General features: G+C 41.5%; 1 protein-coding gene across 4 annotated transcripts in view; it reads left to right on the top strand.

The window, feature by feature from the left end:
- Window positions 1-23,824, top strand: part of robo3 (roundabout, axon guidance receptor, homolog 3 (Drosophila)) — an 87,593-nt gene that overhangs the window by 5,456 nt on the left and 58,313 nt on the right. For all 4 annotated transcript variants that reach the window (XM_044371448.1, XM_044371447.1, XM_044371446.1 and 1 more), the window contains exon 2: window positions 11,649-11,975. In XM_044371448.1, coding sequence (XP_044227383.1) covers window positions 11,649-11,975 — 327 coding nt within the window. The remainder of the gene's footprint in view (window positions 1-11,648; window positions 11,976-23,824) is intronic.

Here is a 23,824-nt window from a genome sequence, read left to right as displayed (position 1 = left end):
ATGTGCAGAGATGCAGAAACCGGAGTGTGTAGCTGAACAACTGACTCTGCACAAACGGAATAATCCTGGTGATTTCCCAGCAGTGTTTTTTTGCATTGTTTTTACACAAAACCAACATCCTGTCCTTTTGTCTCTTCACTGTCTGACCACCCGTCTAACGAGAGCTCATGGTTTTCATCACGTCCGACTGGCGAGACAGTCGGTTCAAATCGTCGTGTTTACCCGGGTTTTTTTATTGTCCACAGACTTTTTCCGGAGTGCACGACAAAACTCTGCAGCAGAGTCAAAAAGGAAAGCCGTAGCTGCAAGCTGTCACCGCTCGCTGTGACTTTGTCGGCGGGTTGGATGCATTTGTGAGACGGTGGCACTTGAAAGCTCAGTGTGGGAAAGTGCCAACTGACAGTGGATCATTTTCGGAAACTGGCGTATCAAGGTGATGCTGTAGCTGTAGTGGAAGGAATTTGACAGCCACTGTCTATAATTTAATGGCTGGCTTTAGAAGTGACAGGGACAGCTCTTTGTGAAAAGTGACAGTTGCTGGGTGCCTGTTATTTTGTGATGGGAGTGTTGATACACAAAAAGTGACTCGTGGATAGGATTCACTTAGAGAGTGTCTTTGGCTATTTGTTCTCCCTTGCAGCTCCGTTCGATGATTGACGGCTCTGTATGACGTCCTGAAGGGAAAAGCTTATTAAAGAAATGTGACTTGGGTGACGAGGCAATTAGAGTGTCTCCTCTACTTGTTATCTCTTAAGTGCAACTCACTGCAAAAATCAAGAGCATTCGAGGCATTTAGAGCAGTTGACAGGCAGCTGGATTTGAATTAATCTCACACACACACACACACTTACGTCACTTCATGTCTTAATTATATGTCAGAGCCAATGTTCCTTGACATCTTTTCAGCAAAGAGTGAAAGGTGCATTTATCCACTTTCCTCTTTCATGCTTATGTGATCACACTCATGAAAAAAAAGGATCTTTCTCTATTACAATTACACATTCAGTGTTTCATATATGACTAGAGCTCGTTCATATTACGCTAGGATAATCTAGTCTCCTTACAGTGCCTGCAGTGTATCATCATGAAAAAAGATCAATGAAACTTTAGATTTAGTGCGAGCGCTCTGTGCTGAATCATTCGGCTGAAAAAGAAGGACTCGCAGCAGCGTGTCATTGAGCTGAGTAGGTCGCTATATTCCAGATCTCCCCGACATCGTTCACTGTTGACCCCTAAAACCCAAATGATAGGTCTTCTTATGAATGGAAAATGAGCTAAAACTTACAGTCTAGCTTGGTTTTAGACCTTCTTTTTATGTCGTTACCCTCAGTAATAGGTTGTCAACTCTAATTATCAGTTAATGCAAGAATTACAAACAAACCCAATTTTTTTTACAGTATCTCGGTTGTTTTTCTTTCGAGTGTTCAGGAAGTCTCTGTCACGACCCCTTCCTCCCTCTGTCTGACGAGTGGGATCTATGTGGTCAGGCAGCTAAGAGCAGATAGCACTCAGCCTGAGTGTATGAGTGTGTAAGCAAACACAGATACATCAGGAGCTAATCTTGAAATATGCTGCTGTGGCATTTCCCTGCAGCTGTGTTAGGACACCAGTGGTCATCATCATCATGGAGCCCCCTGGAGGATTTCCTCCCCGGCATGAGTGGGCGAGCAAACACACTGCGCCTTCGCCGGCGAACCCTAATGGATAGATAATTAGTGATAAGAAATCATCCGATCCACGTTATTCGAGACTAAAACGCGATGAAACGGTTTTCAGTCTTCATGTTTTTCTTCTTTTTGCTCTCTTGTGAAGCATGGCTGCAGCTAATAAGTGATATCTCCTCTTACTTCCTTCCCTCCAGTGTTTTCCCCTCTATTTCTTCTTGTCTCCTCTCGCTCTCATCACACAGAACACTTACAGCAAAACTGAGTAAAGAGTAAGAGCACAGTCGCCGCATACAGTTGCTGCTCCCTTGTTCTTTCAAAGCCGATCCAAAACCCCCTCGGTGAAGTCAGTGGAGAAAATCGATGCTTGTTACTGGCGGGCTACTGGAACTCAAACTGACAACTCTTGGCAGGATTTGTGATAATTTGAAGGATGTTGGACTGGTTGTATTTATGTCCTTAGGATTGCTATTTTTTGAATGCTTCTCCGAGTTGCATTTAAAGTTTTCAGAATGTTTAAATATAAGAATATTTTAGCTGAACCATCCCCTGCATTATCGATGTTAATACTTGATATGTTGCAGATGTCAATACTTGATTATTCATATGACAGTTTGCTGCAGAAACCGCAAGAAAAGTGCATTTCAAAGTCAAAGTAAAACAGCTAAAATATCCATGTAAAAGGACATTTTGCTGCCCCCTCAGAGTTGTCTGTGCACTTGGAACTAAATCAAAGCTTAATCAACTCCCAAGCCTCTCAGCACTATTTTACCATGAGGAACTTTTTGTGTAAAAAAAAAATGGTCTGTGAGGCTCATGTGTCTATTCCTGTTGGACCAGAAAAGAAGCTACTGTTCGCTCTCCATCCACAACAAGCTGCTTCTTGCCTTGTCAACGTGCCCAAAACATCTAGCCAAAACTCATTTCAGCTGCTTCACCAGAGGAAGGGGCCATACTGGGAGCAAGAAACAGAGTTTTCAGTGTGGGAAAAGGCTTTTTTTTTTTTTTTGGAACCGCGGTGGGACTTTGCATCTTTTTTTTTTGCTCCCAATTTCCATGATCACCACTTCTCAAAGAGGAGAGCAAAAAAGAAGCTGCTTCAGCCTCTACTCACCAAGCTGTTGATGGCCTCGAGAGAGAGACATGATAAAAACACCCAATTTCCTTTCGCAAAGTTGACCCTGCCCATTTAGATGCTTAGCATCAACACAGGCTCAATTAAGGAGGTTTTCTCTTTATGGCTGGCACATTGTATTCTCATGCAAGTGCCTCATTTTGTTGTCCCCACAGGGTCAAAGAGTAGGAGGCTGCAGAGAAAGCACTCCAGTCTGCCTCCCTCACTGCTGCCAATTTAACTTTGAATGCACATTTGCAAATCAATTCTCGTTGCTTTGGAGGGAATGGAGAGAAGGAGGAGGAGGCAACAAAGCTGTAAAACAACCAGTTCTGTAAGAGGGAAGCCGACTTGCTAAAAAGAATTGCAGATGAGGGAGGGATAGGAATAGGAAAGTTGTTGAATTTTCTTTGATCCTCCCCCTCTCCAGTGGTGGGATATAACTAAGTACATTTACTCAAGTACTATAGCCTACTAACATACAATTTCGAGATACTTGTACTTTTGTTGAGTATTTCCATTTTATGCTACTTTATACTTCGAAAATATTTTTACTCCACTACATTGATTTCACAGCTATAGTTACTTGTTTCTTTTCAGATTAATATTTTATATGTAAAACATGTGATCAGTTATAAAACATGTATTGTTATCGAGACTATAACAGTAGTTGTTAGCTAGAATTCGCTCTACCTTGACAACAATAAAGTGCTGCTTTACGTGTACACATCATGAATCAGTGTTAATATTCCAATAATATGATAAATATAATAATCTAAATGGGGCTAGTGAGTACTTTTACTTTTGATACTTGAAGATGTTTTTCCTGCAAATACTTCTGTTCTTTTACTTAAGTAAGATTTTTAATACCAGACTTTTACTTCTAACAGAGTATTTTTTTTCATTTCGGTATAACAAGTAAAATATCTCAGTACTTCTTCCACCCCAGCCATTCATCTGTCTCCTCTGTAAAGATTATACAGCTCCTTCAGTTCACCACTGGCAGGTACTTTATTGCTATTGAACTGGAATTCAAAAGACTTTTCTTAGCCAGTAAGAGCTATGTCTTTTTTAAGCAGAATTGGGAAGGGAGGGTGGTTATCTTGAGTGCAGTGTTAGGAGTTAGCTCAGCTTAGCCTTAATTTTAGTTGCTAAGCCAGAGCATGGCTTAATCTTTCCTTATACCACAACTCACCACAGAATGATAAGGAGTGCAGGCTTTTGGAGATATTGCAGTATTCTGATTTACTTTCAAGTCCTTCATGTAGAAATGAAAGGCGTTTCTCACCCTGACTGGGTGGGAGACTTGATAGAGCTGAAGTGCCATCCATGTTTTATGTCCTTTTCCCTGCAGGGCCCCAGTGAACAGAATATTTTTGATCCTATGTGTGATGACACATACACCTTCTATGAGCTGGTAGGGCTGGCTTGGAGGTGGGTAGCATGCAGGACTTTGAGCTTAGAGGTCTTCTTGACCCGTAACAGACACGTGGAAAACCTATCTGAGCATGCATTAATTCATTTTCAAAAAAGAGAGACTGGACCCGAGGGGGACCTGAGCACAGCCAAACCTGACCTAATAGACCCAAACATAACAGACCTGATCCAAAATGCGGTCGACCTTAACAGAGAGAAAACACAAACGCTGGCAGCATGATGCCATCAATTAACAAGCAGCTGCAGTGGGAAAGAGCAGCAGTATTATAATAATAATGCCCTAAGAAGGAATGTAAAGTCATAGAAATGAATGATTTGTTTATATGCTTCAAACACAGATTTATAACATATAATATAATACTAAAAATCCTTTTCCACCTGCTGTAGCTTCCAACAATAAAACCTTCTGTAGCCAACTGGGTGATAGACAGACAAAGAGACAATGTTCTAACCTATTTACTCTTTATTTTATTTAATAATAATTAATAATAAATGTAATATCTGTGATTCAAATTCCAAAATTAATTTAACTTAATATAAATCTTGCAGATGACTGATTTTCCTAAAATAAGTTCAGCTTTAGTTCCCATGTCAGAACTTTTTTCTCATCTTTGTAGCTTATTTGCATAAAACAGGAGCAAACAGCTGATGCTCCAGTTGGTTTTACATCCTTGTTCTCCTTTTCCTTTTACTTCACAGTTCATATTCTCCTTTCACTCAAAACACACCGCACCACATGATCAGAGCTGATACCACTTACGCTTGGGTCTGTTCGGATCCACTCGGGTATCGGACATATTGACATACAGACCTGCGGCAGTAAAAGGAGCCGATCCCACTCAGGTCCCAGGTCGGGTCTCAGTTCCACAGAACCAGAGTGGAAGACCTCTACCTCAGACAGTTGCTAAGTGGGTGTGAGGATTTGTGTTGACCACAAAACAGATCCTTGTAGAAATTCCTTGTACAAATATCTGACAAAGTGAGTACACTTCACAGATTTATTATATGAGTCAGACCATCATCTGAGCATTATACCATCTGTGTTTGAAAAATAGTGTCTGAGTGTATGACAAATGCAGTCTGGGAAACATACAGGGGTAAGTGCATATTTACATACAGAGCTGCAGAAGGTGCAGAAAACAGTTTAACAGCCAGTCACGCAAAACGAGCAGCTTGTCAAGTAAAATGATGTCGGAATGAACTTTTCACAGCCCCTTCATATTCCAAAAACATTCTCCACCACCCATACAGCTGTTTTTTAAATTACATTCATTTCATTTTAGCCTCAGGTTTCCTTTTTTAATGATTAACTGTGAGGGTTGTTTGTCTACAGCGCCAGCATGACGAGCACATCTCTAATCACATGCGTGAAACACGTTGACAGTCACTCATTTGACCTGTGACTTCTTAGCGGGGAAGAATTTCAGGATAATTGGAGTGGAACTATTCTCATGTCAGAAGAAGCTGCGGAAGATCATTACATTGTCAGTCAAGACAACTGTTAATGTGGGATCTAATTTTGTGCCATAACAGGAAAAAGTCAACATTTATTTTAAAATATCTCTATTTTGGGACCTTTTTAAAGTTTATGCAGACAGTCATAAGATTGCACTTTTCTTGTTGTCTTGACCGATGTCAACAGTCTCACCCCCACATGCAAATATACCCTCACCCCCCTCCCTCCACTCTTTGTTGCGTTTCAATATAAGTCAAGATACGTGTGAGATACTGGGTGTTGTTCTGATGTTTTTGCTGTTTCAGAGGAAGTAAATCTGCTTAGGGATGAAAGCCTACTTGTGTTTGTGGTGAAATAAGGCTGGGGAGTTGGGGGTTGGGGAAGGATTCACTATAGATGTTTGGCAGTGGTCCTCTGTTCTTGTTTTATATCAGCGGGACACACCGAGCCACTTGTTCTTGTACTAGATGAGGAAAAGTTCTGCCTCAGCACTTTGCCATCCTCTATTATAGAAAGGACATTGCAGCAGGAGTTTGTGCTCCCTGTGGCTGTTTTGTTCCAATTTTTCTCATTCGTTTTTTTGTGCACTTTCGCTTTGCGCACTATTTCTCTGTCACCCTGTCAGGCTCTATTATCCCCTCGTCCTTTTTCCCCCCCAGTTAAAATGACTTTGAAGTTGTTTGACAGTCATTCACTGTATATGCATTTGTCCTGATGTTTAAATATATTCTGTATACAGAGTTCATCATATAAAGCTTTTTGATTCAGTCTGTCAGATTGGATTCAGCAGGTAGGCAGGGAAAGTTCATGCTGAGTAGCATTAATTAAAATAAACAGTGTTGTGTTTTCCTGCGCTGGATCAACCAGCCATATAATCACACAGCAAGAGAGCTTGATCAACACGTTTGTATATTATTTTGTATTGGGAGATGCATATATTGTATAACCCTCAAATTGAAGCGAGGGCCCAGGAAACTATGTTAGCCATTGGTTGGAGTGTGTCAGCATGACTTATGTGACCTATGTCCATGACCCTAAGCATCTTTGGTATAAAAGGGTAAACACACATTTCTATAATAGTACAGGGTTACTATAATCAATCAAATCAAAATCTATAATTACAGATATTTGCATCAACTTCTAGTCTGCTGTATATCAAATTGTCAATTGCAAAGATACCTGAAAGAGGTTTTCATTATGACCAAAGAAGTTCTATAAAGCTAAACACTGTAAAAAAAAAAAAGTTATTAAGAATTATATAATTATATATACATAAATGCCATTTGTACAATTTCACACCTCTTGCATCAACAACAACAAAGTATCACGTCATATGGCAAACGTGGATTGAATGTGTGTTTGATCTCCCATGATGACTTGGAGACTCGGAGGTGTGAATGGGCTTGAGCTGAGAATTGGTGACTGTGAAGGCTATAGCGTAACATGTTTTGTCTGTAAAATGTTTGAAAATTGTGAAAAAGCTCTGTCTCAGTTTGCCAGACCTGCCAGTTTGATCAGCAATCCATAACCCAGATATTCCATTTAAAGTTATGTAAAACAAAGGAAAAAGCAGCAAATCCTCACATTTAACGAGCTGGAACCAGCAAATTGGCATTTCTACTTGAAAATGAAAGAAATAAAGAAATAACTGTGATTGATTTTTCTGTCGATTAATCCGCTAACTGTTTCCGCTTGAATTTGCATCATTTTCATACTCAAACTGTTCAGTGAGCCCTTGTACCTTGTATTGACACATCTACATTAGTTATCTACATTAACTATCAGATCTACAGGGGAAATCACACATAAATACTTCCAATTATGCCACAGCTCGCTTTTGGCTTTGCAATTTAGGCAGTAATTCATCTTCTCTCCATGCATCATTCTCGTCAAACGGACTCCGGCTCTCACTGGATAGACTCCTACAACATCCCCGTGGTTTCATTAGCTCACATGTAACTTTGAGAGTTGCTGCCGTCCTGCTGTACTTCACCATCGGCAGGAGCTAATAGGTCCTCAGAGGGTCTGGACTCTCCTATTATACGACAATCTCAACACAACCAGTGGTATTCTCCAGACTCCAGCTGTCCATTGAACCCAATTTGAGTTCATCTTTTCTTGCCTCGCCCTTATCTGTTACATACATTTACCCTCAATGTGAGAGAGGTAACTGGGGAATACTACTCAGCTTAGAAATTCAAATATCCTTGAGTTGTGTGTCAGCACAGTCAGTCTCTATCAACATGAAGATAGGTACTGTCATACTAATTTGCAAGCCTGCAGCTGCACTAAAGAAGCAAAGATCACTATTATTATAGTGTTATCAGTATAGATTCACAAAATGTCTACTTGGAAATTCATCTTGGATTCGGTCATGGCTACTTTTTCCCTATTTTTTTCCCTCATTGAGCTGTATATCTGTGTGACATCACAGATTAAGGGGGCAGAACATTTCTATTTGTAGAAGACAGTAGCTGAGAGATCATTTCATCAAGTTTAAATGTCCGCGAATGATACGCATATCATCTTAACAAGCTGAGGTTCAGCGGTTGCCCCTCGAACGTACTCTTGATGATATTTAGCTCACAGTCGTGCGGTGGTCTCCTCTTCCTTTTAAAAAGACTCAGCTTTACATTTCCACATGACTTGTTCCAACCAGCTTGGACTGTAAAATTTATGAGTCAGCTCTTAAAGGCTCTGTCCTGCTGAGCTCTCTCACCACAGACACCCCCCCCCCCCCACTCCCTCCCTCCCCACGCTCCCCAACCCAGACCAGACAGGCTCAGTTCAGCCATGATACATATAAAAGCTATTACCTAAAAGCTATTACGCTCTCTATCTACTGCTCAGAGACCTTGAGGTAGGAGAGGCACTTAACAAAATAATGCCCGTTTTCAGTTTTTATTCCGCAGGAAAGAACCTTGTAAAAATATTGCTTTTTATTTATTTATTTATTTTACAAATGTATCGCATCATGGGTTGTCCTGCATTGTAGCATCCCATAGAAAATCACAGACATGTGTATTAGGATTTGCGCAGATAAGATTAGACTTCCATGGACCAAATATGGCACTTTGGGACAGTGCCAGCTGTCTCCTGACGAGCAGTTAATGTACATTCATGAGGACTCAGCTACCATCAAAATGACTGCATTCAACTACAACCACTTATAACTGAGTAGCAGCTGTTTTTATGCTGCCAAGCACAGAAATTCTTTGCTTTTGCATCCTGAATGGTGCAACCTTTTTTTTTTTAAACATTTTATAAATATGAAGCAATAACTTGATAAACTACATTACATCCCACAGTAAAGTGGCCTTTAGATGAGTTTCAGTGAGTTTGTTGTATTTCATTAGTAGTTCAACTCAATGTTCGGGTGTGATTTCTGTTGAGTTGAGCTCATAGTCGGTTCATTTTTGGATATGAATTAATGTCCAATTCTTTGTTATACAAAAGTCCATATGTATGTAAAAGAATGAATCCATAGTACACACACTCTATAGTGGACATTTCTTGTTAATTTTTTTTAATTTTTGAAGACATTTTTGAAGATTTTAATTAAATGTGCACACTGTACGCAGCCTGGAAACTCAAGACAATATACTGTCAATGTTCAAAGGAAGAAAGAGAGAAGAAAAAAAAAATGTTGTAATGTGTTTTTTTAACAATAAAAGCTGTGAAAAAAAAAACTTAAAAGCTATATCTGATCACATTTTGGTGTGCTTTCAGTGTTTGAAAGTAGATGACAGACAGAAGCCCAGCTGCTATTAGATTCTAACTAGAAGCAACTTCAAAGCCTCGATACCATTTCCTCCTATTCAGAGCTTCCTGTTTCTCCATCTTGGTCAATGTAATTGCATGGAGTGCAGCACCATCAGACAGTACTCTACATTCCCATCAGCGTAAAGCACTTTAGTGGAGTTCTTAATCCCCCCCCAAAACCTTATAGAGGATTATTCACTTTGAGGGCTGGAATTTTGACTGCTTTTCTTATCTGGTGTTATCAGGACAGTCTGAACCTTTGAACTCCTTCTCATTCATGCACCTGTGGAAAGAAACCATTACGACCCTCTTATGTTGGGCCTGCATTACACTGTCTGCAGAGGTATATATACCTGTGCCTGTGCTGTAGGCACATTGCCAGCTATCTGTCCATAGGAGAGGAAGAGCACAGGAAACAAGTTGCTATCTTGATCATCTGCTGCAGGTGTGAGATTTGCCTATAGACTGCAACAGTCTCCTGCCCTTTTACTTGTGGCTCCATCCTCTTTTACTCACTCACTAAAAGCCTACACTAGCTAGTGCATAGAAGACGCCGTCATCCCGACTTCCATTTAATTCCTGTTTGAACATAATGTGTTTAAACTTTAACTGAGTAATGAGTTGTTTCACGAGAATGGGATCACAGGAGTGAAACAAAGCTCAAGTGACACTGACTTCTGTGTTTTTACGCAGCAGCTACAAAATTCCTTAACGCTGAACATAGCAATTCATGTTTTCTGTCTTCCTGTTATGTTGCCTCCTTCCATCCACCTGCTGCGAATGCTCTGAAAGCACTGTAATACAACGCTATACGGCATGGCTAAAGCGTGCACCGCTGTGACAGTGAAAAACGGTTTTAGTTTAAAAAAAAACAGCATAGCTCTCTCCGGTTGAGTGGGAAGACGAGACGAATCAAAAATACACTGTCGCGACGTCGTGAGCGCTGCAACAATCGCTGGAACAAAAGTCAGTTATTGTGAAAAAACACTGGCAAGTCGTACCTCCTGTTGTCATTCTTTCATGCGCTCTCCGGGGGGAAATTTCACTTGTGCCTCATGGTGCTAGAGTTTGTGTTATTGCTATTCATACATAATTGTACCGCCACCACGCTGTCATTCAAAATGGAGGAGGAAGAGGAAAGATGAGGGGAGTGGGGGGGGGGAGAGGAAGCTATTTCAAAGCTTGCAAAAAACCTGTGGGAATTACCTTGCCTCCATCTCTGTCTGCTTCCGTCTCTGTCTTCATTTATTTCTTTCAGTCAGACTTTCAAAAGCAAAAACGCTAGAGAGTCTGCAGGCTGTTGTGAGGGCACTGACCCCACTACGACACAATACATTCATACTGATAGGCCGTTTACAGAAACTCGCCCCATGCAGAGCTATACAAATGATTCTTTTAAACTATTCTACGGCAAGAACATGTATTTGAGTTGGTTATAAACTTGATATCTGAATATTTCAGTAGTTCAGTCAGCCTACTTTCCCGTGAGGGTCTGATTAGCACAGTTCTACCACATTTATTTCTCTTATGCCTCTCCTCCGCTGCCAGAGAATTTGGTTTTGCTTTCATAGATGCAGAATTTAGAGCATGTAATTTCACACATCCTCTTGATTTACACTGCGAATGTAACTGTTGAGCAATTACATTACATGCTCATTTCACACAGCCATGTTGTCGGTGATAAAACTGTGTGTTTATCTGCAGCTGTTCAGCTCGAGAGCTTTGAAGAGAGGGCAACTGAGTGTGCTTTTCTAAGTTGTGCCGCCCACTTGCCTCTTGTGTTCAGTGGCCAGAATGTAAACAGAGAGATTTTAATGTTCTGTGTTTATTATAGTTCATCCTCTTCCTACACTACACCAGTGCAACCACACTCTTTACTTTGTATCCTGAGTCTGATCTAAATGTATCATGTTGTCATGGTTGAACCTCCAGTTTTTTTTGGAAGGGTGCTTGAAATGATAGAATAGATATATTTGTCGTCTATTACGTGTGCTAACACCAAAAGACTATGGTTCAGAGAAAAGTTGGCTATAATTATACCCCTCCTTGTTTCAATGAAGCAAAATGTTTCTGCAAATTTCTATTGCTGGGAATTCTAAATTGGTGAATTTCTAAAATGATGTTATCGCCATCATTACAACAAATGCATCAGTAACAGCTGCCTTGTAATAAACAAAATCTTAACCCTCAACCTTTGTGTTTGTCTCGCCACCAGGATCTCGACCCAGGTTAGAGGACGCCGCTCCTCGGATCATAGAGCATCCATCTGATCTGATTGTGTCCAAGGGCGAGCCGGCCACCCTCAACTGTAAGGCCGAAGGACGGCCGACTCCGATCGTGGAATGGTACAAAGACGGCGAGCGGGTCGAGACGGATCGCGAGGACCCACGCTCCCACCGGATGCTGTTACCCAGCGGCTCGCTCTTCTTCCTGCGAATCGTACACGGGAGGCGAAGCAAACCTGACGAAGGCGTCTACGTGTGCGTGGCGCGCAACTACCTGGGCGAGGCGGTCAGTCGCAATGCGTCGTTGGAGGTGGCACGTAAGTGTCTTTGATTTTTTTTTTTTACTGTTTGTCGGGCTTGAGTACTCAGGTGTAGGTGTGTGTGTGTGTGGATGTGACTGAACCAGAAGAAATTGAATGTTGTTTTGCGTGAAAGTGGAGGAGTCACATGGGAATTGAAAGAGTGTGAAGAGCAGATTACATGCGACTCTACATCATCCTGTTTTCATGATGATCAGCCGATAGACACTTATGATGATCCCCATTAAAAATATATGAAAGTAGATAGAAATAGCACATGAGTGTTTTTGAAATGCAGAGCTGGAGAGAACATCACTCACAGGGAGAAGAAAAGGAGGAATGCAATACTGTGTGTATAGAAAAGAAAAGATAGCTGATAGCCCAGTGCTCGTCCACATATCAGCTGTCAAACATGGTGTTATGTATCATATAGTTCCAGTAATAAGAAAAGAATTAAACCACATATAGATTTCACAAGTAATAACATTAGCAGCACATTAAAAAGCGGGAAAAGGGTAGAGGCAGCTTCAAAGGACTCTCTAGTCTCTTATCATCACCATCACTCGGCTGAGTTAACTCAAGACGCCACCCCTGACCTTGGTGTCAGATCTCCTGGCAGCTTGCACCCTGAGGACCCCCTCCCCACCCCTCATCCTCTTCTCCAGCCTTCTGACATCGCATCCTATCTTCTCCCGCTCCAGAGAGCCCGGCCCCTGTCATGTTGTGACCAGGCCTCTGCGACCAGCCCTGTTCATGTAGACGGATGACAGCTAGCTTCAACAAAAAAAAGATAACAGTTGTCGCCATTGGACAGGAAAGCTGAAAAACTTTGTTGCAGGGAGGAGGGGAAAGGCCACTGCTAGTTGGCAGCTTCTCACTAGCAGATGTTAGTTCCTTAAAGTACAACTAAATCCTGTCAAAAGGGTTTTCAACAGACACCTCTTGATTTTTTTTTTTTAGCTCTGTAGCAGGGCTGCTTGTGACTGCTGGCACTTTAATGAAATGCAGATAGGACCAATTAAATCTTTGCTTTCAGATAGTTAGAAGATCAATATAAAGTACGACTCTGTTTTGACAGCAGCAGCAGGTCTTTAAAAATCTAGGAAGTTTACATGAATAGAAGTAGAGTTGCGGGCTAGTTTGTTGCTGCTTGATGTCACATTGTAAGGAAAAAATGTGACTAGAAATCAGGTGCTGTTCAGTTTGAAAGTATATGTTGTGCTGATATTGTCAGCCATGTCACACAACACTTAAAATACGGAACGCAAAATTAACTTTTTCATCTGTTATCCGTGCTATCTACTAATGTAGACAAAAATTACTTCTGACAGCACACAGCCAGCAGCTTTTGCAGTAACACCAGTGAAGATTTGAACATTTCCTCTGTTCTCTTCACTCCGGCCTCTCCTTATGTCATCCTCCCTTTAAAAGGAATTTCTCATCGTGCTAACACAAACCAGTTGAATGAGGCAAAACGAACTTCCCAGTAAAAATCTGTGAAACTCTAGACTCCTGTCAAACAGCTCACAGTCAGGCATCATATTTTCCTGAAAGGGTCTGGCCCCTAACCTAATAATCAGGCTGAATTTCCCCTGACTGCCTCCACAGAAAAAAACAGTCCATGAAGCATTCTCTCTCTTTATAAACAGCTGGGATCTGTGCATCGTGTCCGTCACCTTATCTAAAAGCATTCCTCAAGCAGCATAAAGAATTACCTTTCACCTCGCCTTTGCTCTGTTTAGGTATTGGCGTCAGAAGCTGCGAGGTATTTGTGATATAAGCTGTAAATGGAAGCTTGTAGAATAGTTGGAGGAGTTGTGAATCACTTTTCACAGAGCTGGTTAGAGCAGCGACAGATGCTAGAACTTTCTCACTCCCCGTGAATAATCCCTAATGTTTTTTTCATCAGTTTTTTTTTTTTTTGCACTGTTCCAGATAAGTCGCCTTTGCTTTTCTTAATTCATGACATTTGGATAGTGCTTACCCAAAACCTAGGACACTATTATTAGTATTTTTACCCTTGAGATATTTCTGGCAGCTGTTGAAAGTAACAAGCTCCCTTGTAGGCCAACATGGACAGCATCTCAAACAACTCTCTGTGAGGCTGTGCAGGGTCATGTTTGCTGTCCAAATGGTTTGGTGTGTATTCTGAGAGTCCTCTCATACCAGTGTCTCTCAGTCTACAACAGGCCACACAGATATCTATCGATTTTTTTTTTTTTTTTATGTCCATCTTTCTGTTGCTTTCTTTCCTGATGCTGTGGTCCTTCGGGAGGTGACATTCTCTGCAGCTGTCCGCAGACGCGAACACACACACACACACACACAATCAGGGACACAACTTTGCGCGCAGCAGTTGCTCTCACGGATAAGAACCTCTAATCCATGGTGGTGGAGGGAAAAACCACAAGTATGCTTTTTACTTGTGTCTTCTTGTGTGTGTGCGTCTGCCTGCGCGCCCACATAAACCCACAGACACACTTTTGGAGCTTTGCCTCCAGAGAGAGAGAGAGGTTATATAGTACAAACAATGGTCAGTGCCAAAGCCGAGACGGTGCCAGCTCCTGCCGGCCCCCCTCTACATGGCGCCCTTGGGGCCGGAGATAAGGCCATAGGCACATAAGCCCGCCTGGAAATGCCAGGGGGCTCAGTGTGGCACCAGAGGAGGCACAAGATGGCACTTTGTGGCATGGTGTCACTTTGCTCCCCAGCCTGTGACTTGGAAGCACTGGGGGCAAACTGAGCAAGAGCTGCATTGCGTATTGGTGTGTATATTTGGTATCGGGGTGGGAGCCAACACAGTGGGAATGGTGGTAGGTTCAGGAGGTTTAACCCCTCATAGTCCATCTGCTTCAGGCTGAGAGGCAGGCAGGGCGATGATGGCCACTGAGCTGCAGTGTGGATGAAATGGCAAAAAAATTTTCAGGGCTTACAAGCATACCTGATGCGAGAGTTTATGTGGAAGTGGTTTATTTTTGCAGTGTTTTATATTTCATGTCTATGTACCAAAAGGGACGGACAAGAGCACAGATGTTTTTGAAGTAGTGCTATTACTACAGATGTCTTGTATAGACATTTTCTCCTGCAGGATTGAAGCAGCAGTTGATGAACGAGCAGCGGTTTGACCTTAGAGGTCAAACAAATGTAACACTAGACACTCAATCAACTTAGCTGTAGTGTGAATGTGCGCAAAGTCGTAGATTTCAGCTTTAAAGTGATACTCAACCCGAAATCTATCTTATGAAGATCAAACATTGTGTGCAGGCTTCAAAGGTGGATGTAAAGTTTATAGATTCCTCACTGACAGAGAACATCTGCTGTAGTCAGCTTGAATTCACTCTGTTGCAGTGAAACCTAATAGTGAAAACGTATCGAAAAAGTGTCTCACACAACTCCTGCACTTATATTTATAGAGTATGAAAATCCAACATGGACACAGATTCTGTTCCTTGTCGTGAAATGAGGTACTGGACAAGTATCCTCTGGTCACCATGAATATCTACACCAAATTTAATGGCAATCTATTCTCCCTAAAAGATGTGTCCCTTTAAGAATGTGTGCACATACTAATATTGGCAGACCCAACATTTAAAGTGGAAACAGACAACTTTTCAACTCCCCCCCCCCCCCCGGGGTTTCCAAGTGGTATTATTGTTTGTGTCATTGTCGCAAAGACAACCAGATCACTTTCCATTTGCCTCAGAGCCTAGATCTGTGAAGAAATGATCAACACCACTTTGGAAATAAGAGCCAAGAAAGAAGCATGTTCACTCAAGAGGTAAATTGAAATTGTCACAATTTTATATTGAATTTGGGAACAGGCAAAAGCTATTGCAGTGATGTGCATTGCATAGTAATAACATAGTTTAAGTAACATTATTGCTTTACACAAACAAGTAACTACAGCAGGAGCTGGGGTTGGGGGGGGGGGGGACGTTAGAAGAAAACATTAGGAGAAAAAGCACAAGTTGGTCTATAATGGAGACATGAAAGCAGATAGAAATTCTTTAGTATGTGTTGAGAAAAGCAAACTGGGTTGGTAGCATGTTTATGCGCAACAGAGATGGTGATAACATATTTTCTGTTGATTTTCATATGAACAAGTAGATCAGCCTGACAGCCAGCCTGACTGGATACTGGATACTGTATTGCTGGTAGCTTAGCTAACTGATCCCTAGAGGGTTTTCTTCCTAATGGAAAGAAATCAAAAGACAAGATTATTCAGGTTTAAAGATAAGTTTATTCAGGTTGCACTGAGTATAGTGCAACTAAAATGTAGTGTACACAGATATAAGTAGTGTGTCATCAGATAAGCAATAAGACAACAGAAACAGGTTGGCCACCTAACAAAATTATTATGAGATATAGCTACTGATGGCTACCAGGGAAAACAAAAGCGCTATCCTCTTCCTCTGTTGGTTGCGCAATGGTTTACACACTTCCTTTGTGCCATAAATCGAGCCCTCATTTTCCTTGGAGATCATACCAGCTGGCAGACAGAATTGTATAGTGAAAGCGAGGCTTATAGGGAACCAATCTAAACGCTAATGGTGTCATTATTTTACAGCCATTACACTGTGCAATCAACATTTACTTCATAATGATAAGTTCAAGCAAAAAGTTGTCTATTTCCTCTTGAATTTGTCTTTGAAAATAATGAGATGGGTCAAGATTAATCCAAGGTTTTGTAATGTTATATGTTAAAGATTCAGAGAAGTTGTCAAAAATATTTTTTATAGTCATCAGTGTCATGTATGTATATTGACAGGGCTTTTTTTCCTCATTATTTCTCAAGTGTGTGCAGACCATTTTCCCTTTGCAAGCATTCATACACTGACAATTAGGTACTCAATAACTCATTAGGGAGGGTTCTGCTTAGTTACCTCAGTAACAGTTTCTACTTATTATTAATGACAGGATTGATGAATGGATGCTTGATGCATGAGTTGTGAGTCTTTTCAAGCTTCAGTAGGTGTGGCTTCACCTCAGATATGATGTAGCTGACAGGTTACACTGGTTCTGCATTGTTTAAACAAACATTACCATAACTGATGACTTTGCAAACTACTGAACATTAAAGACAGACAGGTGGGATACTCCTACACATTAACTTGAAAGGGGGTATTCAAAATTATAGTATGTCACAAATGTGGGATCATAAGGGAATGTTAATAAAAAAAAAACACCAACTGATGCACAGCTTCATGGGTTCCTTAAATTCATCTATGTGCTGTAAGTGTTGCTATCATCCAGCAATAAGCTTTGAAAATCCTTTCTTTTGTGCTTTTTGCAGCCTGTACATTCCATTACCTTGCATTAAGAGCAAATCTCACACCGCCTTACCAAATATTTCCCTCCAAAAGTTGTGTTTTGCGTCCCAATCCTATCCGATTTCACGCATTAAAAGAGATTCTTTGATCCTGAAAATGTGGCCTAGAAAGTTACAAGCAAGGAGCAGAGGCCAATTCATGTCAGATGCATAAAAGTCAGTCAAGCACAATAGACCTAACGGGCCAGACACCCCTGGGTGGGGATTTGACATTCAGAGGGACTTGCCCAAGCTCCTGCCGGCTTTTTCTTTGAGTGTTTTATACCTCTGACGTTTTTATTATGCCGGCTACATCTCTACTGCCTGGCTTTATGGCTCATGAATATTCAGACCAACAGGGGAGGGGAAGAGGTGCTTTCTCCAAGGTGGTGGGGGCGGAGTTAGAGGCATTTCAAATACAACTGACTGGGGGTAACTGAGGGTTTTTATGCCCCCAAAACCAACCGTCCACCCCCCTCTTTTTTTAAAGGTTGTTTGGAGGTCAATCCTTCAAGGTTCAAGATGGCAGCTGCTGTGTGGAATTTAGGGAGTGAACAGGTGAAGATGTGATGAAACTCCTGTCTTCCTCTGTCTTGGTGTGAATGTGTACTTGTGTGTGTGTGTGTGTGTGTGTGTGTGTTTGGTTGTGTACATCCGTCTTTGTAACGGTAGTCTGGGCCAACTTTCTCACCCGCAGTAATCCTAGACACCAGTGTGGGAGAAACAGCTGAACAGCCCTGTCACCAGTTGGATCCTCCTTTCTCTGTTTTTTCTCTCTCTCACACACACACACACACATGCAAACACACTCACACCTGTCATACTGTTTTTGATCACCGAGACCCGTGTGCAGAAAAATGGATTTCAGGGTTTATGGATTTGGAAATGGGGAAAGGATTTGGCGTTAGGAGGGAGTTAGGGTGGGAGAGAAGTATAGGTTGGGTGGCTCTGATAAAAGAGATGAAGTGACCCCACCCCCGCCCCCTCCTGATTTCTCTCTGCCCCCCTCCCTCCGCTGGCTGTGCTACCCTGGAGCTGCCCTCTGTCCCTGTTATTAACCCCAGTGGTCTGAAGCCATATGGGTTGTGATTGGAGCTCTGCGGCGCATGCTGTCATACACAGTGGCGTGTGGAGCAGTCACACTGATCTGTACATATATACAGCCTGCACAAGTACCTGCTGGTAACAGCTAAGTGGCCACTGACCTGATATCAGTCTCTGTTTACACCTGTTAGCAGTATAAATTGCTGCAGTATGTGTATGAACCACCAGGTAGATGCGTTTTTAAATAAAGTTAAATCAGTGCCATGGTTTAAAAATCTTAATTGTTGGGGGGGAAAAAATATTTTTATGTGTTTATGTGTTGAATGAAGCTGATGAAAGCCTTTGCTGACATTCTATGAACTGTAAAGAGCTTCTGTTTGCCTAAACTGAATAACTGTGTTTTTATCTTCAAGTCTGTCTTGAATTATCTGTGTTGAACCGTTAGCAGCAGTTGTATCTGTTAACCTATTATGAATGAGCCTTTTTCTTAACTGTTAGCCTACTTTGAATGAGCTGATATTATCTATTAAGCTATTATAAGACAGCTGATTTTTATCTGCTGGTCTTTTAACCTGTTAGAGATGAGCTGATTTTGAGTCTGTCAATCAACCAGTAGGTGAAAGAGAGGCTATTGACCTGTGCTGTAGTTGGTCTTGTCAGCACCTTCTTCTTGTAATTGCTTTATAATCAGTTGATTCTACATGGCGTCAAGGAATAGTCCTTGTGTTAATATCTATATTTTATTAGTAGTAGCAGGTGAGGAAAGCAGGTGAGCTGTTCATATTAGCTCTGCAAAAATACAATTGGTGCCCCCTCTGACAACAAATGCAATGATTCTCCTATTTATATAGTTCTTTAACAACATCAGAACCAGTGTTGGCATTGCTGCTAGTGAGTCGAGCATGATTGCACATCCCACTGGTATGAGTTTCACATTCAGCCCACCCTGCATCTTCCTGTGCATCCACCGGAGCATGACAATGTTTTTCACCAACTGTCTGAAGCACTTTGTCCATTCAAATCTATTTGTCAAGACAGCTAACTGTCAAGTCTTATTTTCCCAATTATCTTCTACTCAGCTGTGTACAAATCGACTTTTTACCGGTTGAGATATCATGTGGACATCAGGATATGTGCCTCATCATACGACATCATCTCCTTATACTCCCCGTGAATCAGACTGTTTGTGTTTGTATTCAGCGCATAGAGCCAAGACGGAGTCGTACAGCATCACCATCACCTCTCACAGTGAACTCTCGCAGCGGTGACATTCTCAGTTGCTTGATGATAATGAGCTCTCCTCTCTCTCTCTGTGTTTGTCTGTCTATCTGTGTGAGCTCTGAGGTGTGTTCATGCTTCACTAATAGGATTCTAGGTCCATGCAGCCTTGTGGAGGAGCCGGTGGCCATTCTGGTCTTAAAAGAGGGGGATCAGATGGCCGGAGTGAGGCCACGGGCCTCTGGCTTAACCCCCTCTGTATGATCCGGCCGTCTGCTGGTCATTGAGCCAGACCCACCAGCCAAACCCTCCTCCAGAGGATAGCCATGAATTAATTAGACCATACTAAAGGCGAGTGCGACCAGTGACCAGCGTGTGTGTGTGTGTGTGTGTGTGTGTGTTTCTGTTTGTCAGAAAGGGTCAGTGAGACAAAAGCAGAAGGATGAGGGGTTGGGGTGGGGGTGATTTTGGGGGTGGGTTGACAACAGGTGGTGTGAGGAAGAGCTTTAACCCCCCCACATCCCCACCCACCCCCTTTAACAACAGTGTAGCACAAGGGCCATGGGGGCCGCAGAGAACAATAAAGGCCCCTTGCTCCAACCGTTGTGTCCAATCACACCCCATTATCTCTCTGAGCTGCAACACTGACACACCACCCCTCTATGCATAATAACTGTCCTAGTTGGTCGTTTCCAAGGTTTCCCCTGATGTACAGTATATACAAAGCTATATTTTTATCCATATACTCATATAGATGTGTACATAAAGGAGGTGGACACATGAAAAAGTGCTGAAATAAATGAAAGTTGAATTTGAATTGAGACAATGTCAAAGTGTTTTTAAGGCTGCAGTTTTTGGTGGTGTTGGTTTATACTAATTTTCAGGTGCTCCCCCTCCATGTAAATGTAAAGGGAAGGGGTGGTCCAAATACATATGGATGTACCATGAATTTCAAAAGCCTGCATGCAGTTACACCACCATTTGTTGTACTCAATATTTAACATTGTTGTAAATGAGTACATTCTGAATTGGCTGATTTTACTGTGTGGAGAAATTATATTGAAAAAAAGTCTTTTTTAAAAGTCAAAAAGCTGACTCAGAAATGTCTTTTTATTAAATTACATGGCTGAGCACAAAGACTGACATTTCTGCACAGACACCTTCCTCACTGTCCTTCTTTTTGATTTTTGATTGTTTCCATGCGGAGCACACCTGCAGTTGTTTTGAAAATGAACAAGTCTGATTTAGCCTTTTGTTCAAGTACAGTAAAACTTCAAAAAGGCTGAAATATACTGGATGTTTTTATATCCACCACTGAAGTATCTTGATTAAGAATGTAATTAATTGAGAGTCATTAGTCATGGTCTTACAGGATGCAAATGACCTCATAGAGGCCAGTAGGCCTGTGGCAAAACAACACAAAGAGCTTAGTGATGTGGGTGTGATGCTACAGGGCACAGATTAAGGAAAGGAAATATGAACCAGGACCTCCAGTTTGAAGCCTTATCAGAGACAAAGATAGTGAGCAGCAGTTTATGTTCCTTTGAGGCAGGATTGTACAACAAATGGGAAGACGTGACAGCAGTGATATTTATCTATATGTCACAGTGTTTGTCAGGTAAACAATAAAATATTGAAATGCTACCTGCATCAACCAGTAATTTGTGAGAGGGAGGCCTGACTGTATATGACCTTAGACTGAGGGGCTCCTACTACTGTGGACCTATAACTAATATTTGATTATTGCATAATGCTCATTTTGTCCAAAATGACGGATCTTTTAAAGATATAACATAAAAATACCCACAAACTTGGTTGTGAGAAGACCTGTCCTTACCATACATAATCACAACAAGGAAACTGCAATGGTTTCAACCATTTACCAGACCGATTCTGGCTCTAAATGAGTAATAACAAGCAAATGAAATGACAGCAATAAAATGTATCCCAGCCATGGACCGCGCTGGTTTTGAAATGTTGAAATGTCCAGTGATTGCAAAGCGTTAGGCAGGAGCAGCACAAACATGCAGAGAAGATAGCTCAAAACAAATTCATCACAAATGACACGAGAAGCAGATACATCTGGGGGGTTTCAGGCATCATTCATGACAGACAGTAAGCATGAGAGGTCAACACAATCGATACACGGTTCAAACAAATCAATCAAACGCAATCAGAGCATCATTACCCAGCAGATTAAAAGGGAGGACATTAAAGCAACAGTGTTGTTGCTGTAAAAATAACTAAGTGTACGTGTGAATATTTAACCACCAAATGGAGCCTTTCATAAATCAAGATCTTACTTCACTCAACATGTTGTGGTCTTTGGACAGCATCACAATGTAGTTATTGAACCAATCATTGGAGTTATTGGAAAAATCGTTGTGTTTATTGAACAATGAATTGTGGTTATCTATAAGCTCATCCTATTCAAAGGACAACTCAGTGTAGCTGCAGGACTTTTGACTGTAGGAACTGAACGTTTCATTCTTATCAGCTGGACAGTCTTCTATAATTATGTGCCAACTAATTGTATTAATTGGAAAACAGTAAAGTCATTAGACAACAAATTCTAATTGATGTATAACCCTTTCCAGATTTTGCCAGCTCATTTTAATTATCGGACAATTTATTCAAGTTATTGGATGAGACATTCTAAGTTGGAAACTCATTCTGGTTATTTGGTTGTTTATCCCCTTGCAAGGACAACTAATTCCAGGAATTTGACAAATCAGTCCAGTAATTGGACATTTTCTCACTGGTGCCGCCATGATACTAAGCCGCCCTCAAGCTTAATCTTAGGTGTACAGTTTAATCTGACTATGAACATGTCTTATATCTAGATTGACTTAAAGTCATATTTTCAACTCTGATGCAGCAACTTGTAAGCACTTGGTAGAAAATGAATATTTGAGTGACAGAAAATATCAGTCTACTTCAAATCACTGATGTTGAGTGTTAAATTAGCATTATTGATGTGGTTCCCTCTCTGCATATAAAGAAGGGGCTTATGTTCTTCCCTTGTATGTGTGCTGTTTGCTTCTGTCATATCAAGACCATCTTCTCGAGCGATGAGAGCATGTTAAACAGTAGAGACTTCTTGATGTTGTTTGCTTTTAAGACGTACATATGTATTTTGCTTGTCTGTCACAGTTTTTTCTTATCTCATCTTTCTAATTCCATGACTCATAAAAGCAGAGGAACTCATGCAGAAGGCAGTTTCTCACTTAAAATTAACCTTTGGGACTATTTATCGACAGTCGTTTGCCTCTGAGAATACGGTATGGCCAAAGTAATATCAGTCACCAGCTCTTTGTGGTAAAAATCGTCTTTCAGAGGGATTTAGGCATATTTGACCTGTCTGCAAATGGTAAATACGAGGGTGAACAGCTGTGGAAAATGCTTATTGATTTCTACTCGTGTGTATTTGTACAAGATTCATTTCTCCTTAAGATGCGCTCCCACCTCAGAGTTAGAAAAGGTCAGGGTACGGGGGCTTAAGTCATTCAAGTGGAGCTAAATGGATTTCTGTTCCAAGATCCATCTGTTTTTGGAGTTTGTTGACAGGGTGGAAAATTGGAACTGTTGCTTTTCCCTCCCCCAGTCACACCACTGCCACCGCTACCTCCTCCCCCTTCAGTGCAGGGGTATGAACAGGCACGGCACACTAACAGGGTAAAAAGTGTGCTGGGCACGAGGCAGGATACAAGGCCTGACCATCTGCTCCAGCTATGTGAACACATTCGCGTACGTTTGACAGGGAGGACTACCGCATCCTTTGGGCTTCAGCCATTACTTGAGTTAGCGGATAGTGACAGCTGACAGAAGGGGTCAGCTGACATGGGCAGCCTGGCTCGTCTCCAAACGGAAAGACGCTGATGTCAGAGAGACAGTTCACCTACCTCACCTCTCAGGCACCACGGCGAGGCAGGGAAAGTGGACGGTGTCCGAGTCACTGACCTCACATAAAACCACACACATGCAGAAAATGACAAGGCTGTGTGCGTATGAGTGTGTGTGCAAACAACAAAATACACAACTGAAAAAACTGACAAGACTTACAAGATGGTGAGACAGTGTAGAAAACTACTCATAGACTTACAAGCAACTGTCAGGGTTCTCCTGCACTATATTTTGCTTTTAGTCATCCATCTCCCAGCAAAGATGTCTGGGTGTTTTTCCACAAATACTAGAGCATGAACTTATGAACACTGGCAGCATAACAACATCAATACTATGCCATCCTAGACCAAAAATAACACCTTGCATTCTTTAAATAGCATTGAAAAACAAAGGG

The sequence above is a fragment of the Thunnus albacares genome, chromosome 13 (assembly GCF_914725855.1).
Source record: "Thunnus albacares chromosome 13, fThuAlb1.1, whole genome shotgun sequence".
Taxonomy (NCBI): Eukaryota; Metazoa; Chordata; class Actinopteri; order Scombriformes; family Scombridae; genus Thunnus; species Thunnus albacares.
The sequence above is the reverse complement of the archived record's forward strand: the minus strand, read 5'-3'. Positions and strand labels throughout refer to the sequence as shown.